This window comes from Coloeus monedula (genome assembly GCF_965178545.1).
Source record: "Coloeus monedula genome assembly, chromosome: 4".
Classification (NCBI taxonomy): domain Eukaryota; kingdom Metazoa; phylum Chordata; class Aves; order Passeriformes; family Corvidae; genus Coloeus; species Coloeus monedula.
The window spans coordinates 28,432,047-28,445,284 of NC_138784.1; the positions used below are offsets into that span (position 1 = coordinate 28,432,047).

General features: G+C 37.4%; 1 protein-coding gene across 4 annotated transcripts in view; it reads right to left on the reverse strand.

The window, feature by feature from the left end:
- The window catches only part of CNOT4 (CCR4-NOT transcription complex subunit 4), a 78,110-nt gene that overhangs the window by 17,432 nt on the left and 47,440 nt on the right, over positions 1–13,238 (reverse strand). For 2 of the 4 annotated variants that reach the window (XM_082281016.1, XM_082281017.1), the window contains exons 7-11: positions 10,470–10,594; positions 6,254–6,409; positions 3,578–3,635; positions 2,868–3,117; positions 520–1,017 (exon numbers count right to left, since the gene is read on the reverse strand). In XM_082281016.1, coding sequence (XP_082137142.1) covers positions 520–1,017; positions 2,868–3,117; positions 3,578–3,635; positions 6,254–6,409; positions 10,470–10,594 — 1,087 coding nt within the window. The remainder of the gene's footprint in view (positions 1–519; positions 1,018–2,867; positions 3,118–3,577; positions 3,636–6,253; positions 6,410–10,469; positions 10,595–13,238) is intronic. The other 2 variants (XM_082281018.1, XM_082281015.1) reach the window with 1 other exon arrangement.

Sequence of the window (13,238 nt, forward strand, 5' to 3'; positions counted from 1 at the left end):
ATTAGCATAATATTAAGGCCATCTGAAGTACAGAAATGAACAGCACTGAATGTTTATTGTGCAGCCATTCAGTTATGTGCAAGAGGGAACAACTCAGCAGGGACATCTGGCACAAATTACCATCATTACAGTTTTTTGCACGACTTTAAGAACTCTGGTCAACATCTGCATGCCAACGTGAAAATCACAATGCACTTCCAGGGCCTATTCTTAAGTAAAGCCAGTCTGGCAAGAGTGAAGAACCAAAATACCAATCTGCTTTGGCACAAAATTAAGCGGGCACATAATACTCCACCTTCCTTATAAAGCTCAGTATTTACAAGGCTAAATATCCAGTTACTTTATTTTAATGGAAAGGACCTATTTAAAACAACATTCCTCCCTCCATTCATAAACCTAGTATGACAGTCAAGAAAGTAGGTCTACTGCTTGTTGCTGGCTATTCCCTTTTCCTGTTTTGACTCAGAGAAGCTGAGAGCATGAATTAAGTCATATTCATGGCTGTCCCTATTCACCTACCTGATATAGGGATCCCTCCCAGACCTGTGCTGTGTTGTGGTGGGAGATTCAAGTCCAAGAAATTACTATTTGAGGTGGGATTTGCTGTGTGGTTCAAGTGCATGATGCTATTGCGTGGGAAGGCCATCCAAGGATAGCGAGCTGCTTGGCCTGGAAAACTGAAGGAGTTGTAAACTGCTCGATGCTGTTGAAACTGTGGAAACCTCTGTGGCATGACTGGAAAGGTGCTACTGAGAGAGTTGGCATTTGTGGGTGCAGCAGGATGCAGGAATCCAGAACCTGGCCCTTTGGCAGTTGTAGTGTGTGGGGTAGGGTTCTGAAGAGATGTGGGCGAAAGGGAAGGTTGGTCTTGGACTGACAGTTCCTTCTCAATCAGGTCTGCTAAGGCTTTGCGGGTGATGTCAAAGGGATCAAACCCTAAGTCGTCCTCTTGCTGTTTGGAGGAACCAAACCCAAAAGCTGCTTGCCAGTCTGTGGAGGAGGATACTGGTATAGTTTCTGTTGGAGAAGAAAGGAACAGGATTTAGAATGAGAATTAGAAATTATTTATCCATATAAAAACTTCAGCCTGTGTATCTGACTGTGGTCTATTATCTTTCATATAATACTACTTTATACGTTCCCGAAAGACACCTCACCAGCTTAGAATGCCATTTTGAGAACAAACTGTCACAGATTTCTACTAAAGGTGAAGTGCTAGAACTAGCAAATAACATTTTTACTGCAGAACTGTTCTGTTCTTGAACTATAGAAAAACCTTATCCTAAGTATTTTCAGGAATAACCCCAAGTAGAAAGAGACCAACGAACACTTGCTTAGAGCCTTCTTTATCCCATATTACTTCATGGAAGTGTGAACAAACAGAATTTAAATTAAGTTGTTACTCAGTTCAGTATTTTGCTTTCACTATTAATGCTGTGCAAGAAAGATAAGCAGGACATTCCCTCTCAAAAGAAAGAACCTCAGAGGAGTTGTTCAAAACAAAAAAACCCTCAAAAAATCCCTTACTGTCTACCATTATGAAGAGAAGCAAGCCAAATTCTTGAGGAGACCCAATGATAAAATAAAAAAGGGAACTGCATCACAGGATATTGTTAAATACTGTGAGGCAGTGCTGCAAAAAATGTTATCAGAATTTGTCTTCATTTTCAATTACTACTTCTTTTCATGATAGCGTTAAGTTTCTTGTTCAGGTCTGGGTCTATCTTCAAAGTATTTTTCCTCAAAATTGTGGTCAAGCAAGCTGCTAAGTATAGGGTAGCATCACTTGCAACATTAACTCCCTCTGCTGGTAGGGACCTGGTCTGCCGCTTTAAGAAGGTTCAGTATCCTCTCGGAGAAGGAATCTATGCTTCTGTTTTCACTCTAAAATCCATGCTGATAGATAAAGAGTTGCTAGACCAACAAGAACTTGTCCTTTGCATTCTTATTTAAACAGTAACCAACTTTATATTAACTATGATCTCTACTACCTGAAAATTGTCTCTCGCTGCTACTTAGTCCTCACAAAATTGCTGCATCAAGCACCTTAGCAGCAAGTAATTTCCTTGGTAATAAATATTGTTTACAAACAAAATTATGATATCCGGGAGCAAGATAAACATCAGAAGATGACTAATCACTAAGTAAACCAACTCTGTCATAACATTATTTGAATTCCATTTTTTACTGATACAGTTTAATTTAATTTTCTAACAATTCCCTCAGACTTACAATTTGTGAGCTCTTAAATACTGTTAACCACTCCCAAGACTCTATCATTGCAACTAAAACGATGTTTCATGCATGAGACATGGTATTTCATACAAAAGTACCTGGAAAATACAGGTATCTTTCAGGTGATGAAATTAAACATAACTTGTCTGAATTCATAGAATCTGACCTCAGAAAGAGAAAGATTAGGCACCTTTAGATAACTATGCAGGATACTAAAGAAAATTCTGAATTCTACAGAACAGCTTCTGATATTAGAACTACAGATTATCACACCAATATATACTGATACCCTATATTTTCCCCATTCTCAATAAAAACCTGTAACACTAAATATTAAAGCATACATGTGACATCCTATACATGTTGCTAAGAAAAACTAAAATAAGTACTCTCAATTCAGCCATGCAGCTTGAAAGCTCTGTAAAGTTTCTTTAAGAAGAAACCCTTAGGTCAGTGCAATTCATTTGCAGTTAAGTGACAAATCTTTTTGCCATTTTTAAGGGGGGAAAACACAGTATGGAATAAGTCCTAGACTTTCAGGTTCTACAGAGTTTTAAGCCCTGTACAACTCCATACAAGTTTAAGCAATCGCAAAAGCAAGCAATACCAAGCCATGTAACTTGTGGATGTACCTGATGTGAAGAGGCTCTGTGGTTCTGGTGCTGTGGGCCAGTCACTTGAAGTCTGTGGAGAGCTGGGGAATGGAGGAAGCCCACTAGGGATGGGGTTAGGGTGCCGGAAGTTGTCAGAGAAGAGTGACTGTGATTCTGTTACAGCCCCTTCAAAAGGGGACCGTGCACTGTGATTAGATGAACTGATGGGTATAACTGGATTGGGTTTTGTTAAACCAGGTGGTGGTGAAGGTGTGTCACTGTTTGTTATCTACAGGCAAGAGAAAAAGAGAAAAATTAGGACATGAGTTTATATATAAAATATTCACTAATTCAGATAAAAAATCTCAAAACTTTTGGCCACAACTGGGTTTAAGATAAAGCTCAGCACAAGGTCAAACAAAAAAATCAACTTAGTGATAGCCTTTTAAAATTTTATTTAAAATTATCACAGACGAAACTAGGGTGGAAAATGACATTTGAAATCATTGAGTCCAACCTATGACTGAACACCACCTTGTCAACTAGACCATGGCACCAAGTGCCACATCCAGTCCTTTCTTAAACACCTCCAGAGACAGAGACTCCACCACCTCCTGGGACAATCCATTCCCAATGGATTAATGCCCAATTATGATACACTTCAGAAAATACTTGCTTCTCCAACTGCAAGTTGCATTAAGTCCTCAAACCCACTTGTTACTTTCAGAGCACTTATCTTTGTGTCTTACCTGCTGAGAGCTGTCACCATTTCCTATACTGAGGGAATCTGAAGGTTTATCGATAGGGCTGCAAAAGTGGAAGGGAAAAAGACAGTAAGACACTCAAGTATTTAACATGAAAAACCAACATTTGCTTTTGCAGTGGAAGATAAGCCTTAAAATAAAAACAAAGCAAAATTAAGAAGTAGGAATTAAGATGGAAAAAAGTCCACTTATTTTTTTTATGAGACTGCTTTTTTTATCATAAGCATTCCAATCATTTGTCATATACTGTAATACTTCTTTTCACCACCCTCCACTCTGCTTGCTGACCACCTTAAGGAATAAAAGAAAAGTTTTGAACATGTTCATAGCTACTCTATACCACACAAAAAGCCAGAACTCTATCCTACGGCAGTATTTTGTAACAGTCAGTTCCATCTACGATACTCCTGTAAAGAAACTTGAAAAGATCTATTTTCCAAATACACAAGTTTTCAGTTTCCATACAAATCCTAAATAAATCTGGGAGAGATAAAACATTAAATTAACAATTTAGTCTTGGTGGCAAGTTAAGCTTCCCACCAGCCTTTAAGATTTTAACCAGCAGATGTTAGTCCCAAGTTAAAAAAATTGAGGTTTGAGATGACAGAAGGGGAAAAAAAAACATAGCACAAAAAACTGCCAAAAATAAGGATAATACAAAGATACAGCAGAAAACCACCTCAGAAAGCCATTCACTGCAAATTATTGTTTGAAATAAATGGCACATCTCAGGATTCAAGATTCTTATGGGCATCTGTGACTTGCCTTAATTATGCTAAATACCGCACTAATGAAATGGTATTATTGAAGTTCACACAAATCTTTGCTTCACAACTTCAAGGTACTCTCTTTGTCATCTACCCGTAAGAAAAGATGCACAAGCATCAAGCTGCGCAGGCCAATACACAGATTCTACAAACAAGCACCAGAAGTAAGAACATGAATTTCAGTTCCATTAAGAGGCCCCAATGTGATACAAGTCAAATTACAGTTATGATGTTAGCACAGGAAACATATATGTAACAATTTCTTTTACCTGGGTGCAGACTTCAGATTCTAGATACACTTTGTTTTCAAACAGCCCTTGCTGCTGCAAAGTTTAATTACTGCATACAGCCATACAGTAAGGTCAACAATTCGTAAGATTGCTTCCACTGATAATTCTTCCCCTCACCCCAAAATGACTTATCAAAACCCAGCAGAATTACTTCTCCATTCTAAAAGAAACTGTGTAAGAGTAATCATCAATAAATTTTTTTGTAAAAAAAGAGCACTGATTGGGTCAGTATCTCAAACAGATAAATTAAGCTGAAATATTTATGACTACAAAAGAAAAACCACTGCATTACTCCAGTGAAGATTTACAAATACTCTCTACTTAGTGATCCCACAGCATGAATAAAGCTCTTCCATTTGAAACAAACTGCTTTTGGTTAGCAATTTTAAATACCTATAGCACAGAAGTTTGCTGTAGACTCTTCAATACACAATCAATTCTGATTGTAGAGCTGATATTCCAGTCAAATTCTTTCCCTACAGCTAACAGTCACAATACTGCAGTCTAAAAAGCTATGAGTAAGACAACTTTTACTGACAATCTAAATGATGAAAATGGTTGTTATACTTGAACCTGCCTAAGGAGCCTTTATTTGCAAGACAGACTTCCAGCCCTCAGGAACGAACAAGACTTATTGACTGTAATATTTTTATTTACATTTAATACATTCTTTTCAGGAAGAAAAGAAAATTGCACATCGCTACTGAGAGGCAATTCACAGGCTCTCTGATCACTCCTCAATGGGACTGCTATTTAGCCTAACAAGAAGATACCACTTTCAGCAACACTCTCTATTTTAATGCATGGGTTCAATATTGATTTAAAATGAAGACTGGCTACTTACTCAGCAGCACCACTGCTTGAAATATTAGGGTTTACCTTGCTTTTCCCCCATCCAACCTCTGAATGAGCCAAACGTGTATTACCTAAAGGGGTCTACAAATAACAAACCAGCACAACTACAGACTAAAACTGAACTGCAAGTGATGTGTAAGGTAGAAGAGGACACCAGTTCTATTCAAGAAGGGCATCAAAAAAGAAAAAATGTTGGCTGGCAATAAGAGGTTATTGTAAGCAGATGAATTATTTCCGCTACACAAAGAAGCCTCAGTTGAGTCTGCTGCCCTGTTGTCCCTCCAAGTGGTAATTGGGGAACCCTTTGCTCTGGAGTTGTGTTTCTGGAACACATCACTAGAAGAAAACGACAGATATTTTAGCCCTAACATTTAACTTCCCTCTACTGAAGCTTTTCCAAGTGACAAGCCTCTTGATGTACAGCATGTGCTTTTGTGGAAGCTTCTGTATAGAAAAAAAGGGCTCAGCTCTGACTGGGACTGTGCAGCTGTACAAGCTGTTGATCCCCTGGTTATTCTGTTCCACTCAGCTCTTACCTGTGCTGTCACTTACTAACTTCATGTTAGGGTTCCCCTGCACAGTCTGCCAATCAGTCTTTTTAACATGGGCCATGCTAAGCCCAGCTTTTTGCGACCTGATCAGGATTTGAATCCAGCTCTCCAACCAGAGAGACTGAAGAATCATTCCCTCCACACCAATCAGTGAGAGAGAAAGCAAGCTATCTGAAGTATAAAAGGCAGTGCAATTACCCGAAATCTGAGTCTGCACCATCTGGAGTCATGTGTTCTGGGTCTGTGCCATTTTCTAATATAGGAGGCGTTTTCCTGTGTTCCATTGTTAAACCGTTGGCTGATTTACTTGAACTCTGTAATGATGGCCAGGCATCTTTGCTATTACTGTTGGGTCTGGAAAAAGGCAAGAGTAAAATAAAAAAAAAAAAAATAGAAGAGTTCAAGTTATGAAGAAAGTGTTTTAAAAATTGTAAACACTGGGGAAATAAATCCTTGTGCCAGACAATCCATAAGAATAGATTTATCTGGATATTATTTTTCAGATTTTAAATGGTGATGACTTAAAAAAATAATTAGTAGGATAGGTAGGGTAGAAAGAAAACCAGAGGGAAGTCTGTTTTCTTTGCTGAATAGATAGCTGCTTTGCCAATGCTAAAGTTCAAACGTGCCCATCTGGGGGAGAAGAAAAAAATGTAAATAAAAATGAAAAATGCCATCAACAGTTCAAGTGTCCAGACCTTTGCATACTTCATTTAGAATTACTTGCTTTAGCCCATAACTATTTTTAAGTTCTGTAAGTCACAAGCTAAGTCCTTCTTTTTTTAATATATGTTTTATATTCCAGGCCCTATCAAGCCTGGCCACAACAGATGAAGTTTTATGTTTTACACCTACACAAGAGTCTACAGCTTTGCTAACGGACCATGAGATCAGCCAGACAAACACACTGTTCAAGTTACTGCTCCATTCATTTCTAGTTTAAAGCCATAATTACTTCCCTTTTATAAATTAACATTAAATTTCATTTTAGAGTACACATTAGAACTGAAAAAAGTTCAAGAGAGGACTCAAAGCCCAAGTTTTTGCTGTAAATAGTTATATTCTGTACAAATGTAAGCAAAATGGAATATAGTCTATAACCAAATGGATTCAAATACAGTGTTGTCTGCTAACCCTGCAATCTTATTATAAAAGACCTGCTTTTGTGTTCTCAAGTTCTTTTATGTTAACTGTAGCTTTTCATTTGCTTCTATCAGGAGCTGGTTTTAGTGTCCAAGTCCTGTAAGGAAGCAGCTTTCACAAAGAAAAATTTTTAACATGTATGTCCCTCCTGATGTTCCCCTACATTAGTATGTTCCTATTACATGGTCCAACATTTACTCTACATCTTTAGGTCAATTTACTGATTTCACAGTCAGAACATGGAAATTTCAGTAACTGCTTATAGCAACACAAACATTTCCTACTTCTATTCAGATAAAATTAGTAATAGTAGCTACCCTCAAATCTCAGTATTTTAAGATTTGCTATTCTGTATCCATCTTTTCCCAACTACCTATACAATATGTACATAGATGAGAATCCTGACCTGATTTACAGATCTCATCTTGGCTTTGCACACATTTGGAGTAAGTCAGAGATAGTGAGTGGATTAGATATAGAACATCAGGGAATGATGACACAGCAGCAGCATGTCTGTCATTTAATATTCTCACTTGTACAAAAATGAACTGTAATCCAGATATATCACAACTGTCAATCCATTAACAGATTTATTTTAAATATCCAAATTTATGTTCACTGCCGTGCAAAGCCATCTCTATACTAAAACTAACTTTAAAATGCCAGTTGAAAGTCAGTTTTGGATCCAAGGAGAAAGGGAAAGAGACAAATTGGTTTATGTTTGCAGGGGGGAGGGTTGGGTGTGGGGGAGGGCCTTTTTGTTTTGGTTAAGTTCTGGCTGCGTATCTCCGAAGGGCTGTTCTCCTAAAGATCAGCACATCCTTAATCGGTTTTTGTAGCACAAGAAAATGTTCATTTCAGTTCTTCAGAAAAATGTAATCAGGAAAATAAAAAAGCTTGATCTGTTTTAAATATGGAATATACCTCCAATTTTAAGAGAATGCAGTCACCATGACTATCAAGTAACATACCAAGAGATGAGTAAACAAAGTGGCCCTAGGGGATTTTACCAGATGTCTTCAGCAGGAACAAAAAGGTCTGCAAGTAGGACCTTTCAAATTAGAGCAATTGTAGAAAAACACTTATCAGAGTTTAACAAACTGTTTTCTACTATTGGATATTTATAATTAAGCATCTACTACTTAGAACTCAACTTCTGTTCAATTCCATAACGAAACAGAAATCCTGCACTCCAGAAACACAAGAACCAGTACAGATTTGTCAGAGGCTCTGACAAACTGCTACAAATATGAGTATCATATCAATGAATCCTACAAAAACAAGAATCCAGTTGGGTAGAAACTGCGAAAGAACAATGTGCATTCACCAGTGCACCAGCTACATTTTGTACTAAGATGGGTCTTGAAGAAATATGTCAAAATCTCAGCTGCAAGAAATTCACTTTACAACCCTAAAGATGGTACCTAGGCATTAGCAAAGAACAGTGTCCATGTTGTGATTATGCTGTCCAACTGACAAGAGAAATTACCTCCAGAAATTACCACTTGTTGCCTTTAGAGCAACATCCCATTTTTTCCATAAGTGCTAAATGTTAGCACCACAGACTGGCCAAGCTCCAACTCTTAATTGCTTCCTAAAGGCTTAAAAGTTTGCTGTAGTTTCAGATGGCGCATTCTTCCCTCGCTGGTATAATTTGTTTTGCTGGGATCTAACTAGGTTTCAAATTAAAATTAGTTCAGATTTCAAACAAAATAATCAATACCCAAATTCAAGAAGTGGTGTATTTGTTTTGCTTGCTGTACTTTACCTTCGAAGTCAATATTGAACCAGTGCCTGAGAAATAAGGAGCAGCACTGTCCTTAAGAAAAAAGATCCCTCTAGAAGCCCTGACCACTTGCAGTCTAAGTGCATATGACACAGCCTCCAGAAATTAAAGAAAATAGCCCCAGTACACCAGCTGGAATACCAGTTCTCAGAATTGTATTCTGCCTATTCAAGATCCACTGATATTATTTTAGATACAGTACCCACTTTCTTGCTTAGACTGCTGTGCAAGCAAGTGCACTGTACAAGCTGTGCAAGCAGTGCACTGGCAAACTATTGTCTGAAAAATTCAGTAGTGCATAAACTGGCACGCAACACAAACCCTGAATACAAGGCCAAGGTACGTATGAAGTGCAGTCTAACCTTCACATTTCACTCTCCCCATCTCCTTCATCAAACTCCTACAAAAAGGAGTGGAAGAAATTGTCAACAGTTTTTATTTCTTTATCTTAAATATGCCATTTGAATGAATAATTAAGGACTGGTAACCTCAGACTTTAATTTATCTTTGTGTGACTGTATACTCATATGGACAGAAATCTTTTCATAACTTACTTAAACTACTTCAACAGAATATTATTTTAGCAAGCCATAATAAGTGATACCTGTAATTACAACACAGTAAAAAATATATGGACTGAACTATAAATCATGATGCAAAAAAAGCATATCAAGATTATAAGGTGTCTCAGAAATAAGAATACAGACTGCACTCATAATGACACCATACCAAGAAAGTAGGCATCTGGTCTTTAACAAATACATTTGGTTTGCAAATATAAAATACAAGGTCTTCTTCCAGAATAAGAATATCTTGTTCTGAACTACTGATCCAAATGCAGAAACACATTTTTTTCCTAAGACATACACTCACTTTGTTTTAAAACAAAGTGGTACATGTGTCCTGGTTCTGGCCAGGACAGGGTTAAATTTTTGCAGTAGCCAGGAAGGGGCATGGTTAGGACATGGGAGGCATCAATTCTGTACCACCTTAGGTAATTTTCTGGGGTCTGGGGAAGGGCTCTGTTATGGGTCAGCATAGCCTGGCAGAGGGAGTGGTCAGTACTGCCGGGGGTTTCCATAGGGTGAGCAATCACTTGTGAACCATTCACTCCTTTCTTGTACCCTCTGTCATTTGTACTGTTACTGTTTGTTTTTTTATCTCATTGCTGTTTCCAGGAAATTGTTCTGACCTTTACCTTCTGTGCCTCCAATTCTCCCCTCCCGTCTGGTGCAGGGGAAGGCAAGTGGAAGGAGTGAGCAAGTGGTGTGTGGTTTGGAGTGGCTTCAGTGGGAACATTAAATTGGAGAATACCAGTCCTAAACAACAATATGTCTCTCCACAGAGAAAACCTGTCAGATTTTATAATATAATAGGTACTTAAAAGAGTAGGCAACTTGGGGGATCAAACAGGAATAAAAGTTTTCCTTGGAATAATCAGAAAGCATAACCAGGCAGTCCAGCATCAGTAGTTACACATCATACCTCTGCAGTGCTGTCACTTTGTTCTTGTTCTTGTCAACTGTACCCGTAGATAACTGGAGGAAGTTGGGGTTTAGTTTGTATAATTCTTGCAGTAGTTTCTGTTCATATTCCTGGTGCTTACCCGCCTAAGGAAAGAGAAACTCACAATGAATGAATACTGGTTTAATATATATTTTTACAGTTATAATTTTTTTAATGTATAATATACCCAAGTATAAATAATATGCCCATATATATAATACGTCCCAAAGCTTAGTAATTTAGCCTTTACAACTCATCAGGTCACTCCTTTCAAACTCAAAACAGTGCTTCTCACTCTCAGCACAGATGTGATCTCAATGGCTCTAAAGGTTGCCTAGGAATCACTTGGATGTACCTACCAATATATAATTTTTTGAGACTTCTAAAGCAGAAAAACACCTACAACCTTATGAGAATTTGCTCCTCAGTTCTAATCAAGACCTTCACAAATACACCTTAGAAATCACAAACAGCTACATCTCCAAGGCAGTCTGTGTTTCATGTATCAACCATACTAAGCTTTTCAGAAGATGGGAAGGAACAAAGAGTTCCTTTTAAACAAAAACTTCTTCCAAAATGAAAGTAATTCTATATTGGCTTAATAAAACAGCTGAGGTTTTATTGCTTAGAATATACTGGCAAGCAGTATATTCTAAGCAATAACTGATAAATCATTTTTAATAGCTGAAGAATTGAAATATTCTTTCAGTTAACTGAATCAATTGAGAACAACTTTTTGCTTTCAGAAATTGAGGAGGTCCAATCCAACTCCCAAATACTAGAATCTGACAAGTGAAGATAGTATTTTTTAGTCTTGCTTGCAGATAACATTCTGTGGCTTAATATATAAAACAAAACCAGCAAGATCTACTTCTAACCCCAATATTTAAAGTAACATCTGAAATTCAAGATGAGCATTCATGGTTTTTGTAGGTTGTTATGACACTCCAACCTAAGAATTATTACTTGCAAGTGAAGTATTGTTATGAGTTGAACCAAGATGCAAAATAAAACAGTGAACTTGAAGTTGTCAATAGCTTTTATCTAGATACTAGAAGATGTCCTCTAGCAAAGGAAACAAGTGCCAAGAATTATGGTCAGGTCTTCTGAATCTTAAGTCTGAAACACGGAAGTTATTATCTGTGACATTTTCAGTATTGATTTAAAAGCTCTCACATTACTTGTACTTCTAAAACTAAACTTTTTTTTTTTTTTACATTACTGAATTCCTTAATATTTTGTTGGAACAGGAATGGAATTAGTCCACAGGCAACATGGACATACCCCTAGAAAAATTTTACAACCTAAAAATATAACATGTTTTTTCTTAAAAAATTAAGCATGAATATCTGACAAATACAAAAAATAGTACTGCTGATAAACTATATTCCCTTATGGGTTCCTTTAGAAGAGCAACTGCATATCTCACGGGAACACTTCAAGTTAAACACTATCTATGCCTCCATTCTTTTGCTACTTAATTGTCCAGTTCTCCATTACTGTTTGATTCTGAAAATGTCCTTATGTAGTCAACTTATACAACTCTCAGGAAGGGTTGAAATAACCGGTGCGTGCATCATCCTACCCACTTTGTCAGTGCCTACACCCAAGCTGCTACCCGTAGTAGGAAAAACTGGTTCTATAGTATGGCTCACCTAAATGCACACCTTGAGATATTCTGCACCCTGGAAAAGCTTCTTTCACCATCCAACTATGACTACAGCTAGGTTGATGCACAGATTTGCACTGCAAACATTAAGCAGCTGAGTAAGATGAAACCTCTCTGGATCTCTCAACTTGCTTCAGTGACAAAAGACTGAATATCATGGCCAGGTACATCAGAGGTCAGTCTTAAATTCATTTACTTGCCACATAAATGCAAGAAAGAAACAAGATTAAAAACCTATATAGGAGCTTGCAGTAATTGTGTTTTATTTATAACAGACAACCCAGAGGCCAAACTTAGCAACTCCAACCCACCTACAATTCCCAGCTTCACTTTCAGACACTTCCTGGAGTTCAACCAATTCTTTTTAGTTTGCTACAATATTCAGCTCTATTAAGTATTTAACCTAGAATACAAACTCATCCATTGACAATTTTTTTTTAAATACAGAGTCAAAGTTTGCAACAATGAACATTCAATCTCATTAAATGGACCTGGAAATTCACTGACACTAACCCAAATGCAGGAAAGCTGGCACACTGAAAGAACAATGTACTTGGCAGTTGTGTAATTTCCAATTACTTTTAAGAAAGCAGTAAGAAATTTTTAAAAAGTTTAAGCAATATAACAAGGAACAGGGAAGGAAGATTCATGTAAGCCACCCAGACGAAGTAAAATCCACTCAAGACTTCTGAAGAAACTCATACATGAAAATTAAATCCTGACCAAGGTATGTAGCCTATCAATTTTAACCAGCAGTCAGGCCAGAGGACTGACAGTTTGCCACTGACTCCTACAAAAAGGGCTGTAGAAAAGATTCTGTGAACTACAGGCTGCTAAGTAAATCTTCATCCTTCCAAAGGTTACTAACTAATAATTTTTTAAAATAGAAGTTCATGGGTAAACACAAGCCAGTGGGATTGAATCTGAATATCTATTTTAAAGGGAAACCCTGCTTCACTAACATGAATTCTTTACAGAGTCAGTAAGCATAAATAAAGAGGATCCACAAAACTTTAAAAGACGCCTTTGATAAGGTTTCACACCAGTTATTTACTAATCTGCCATGGAAGAGAGAAAAG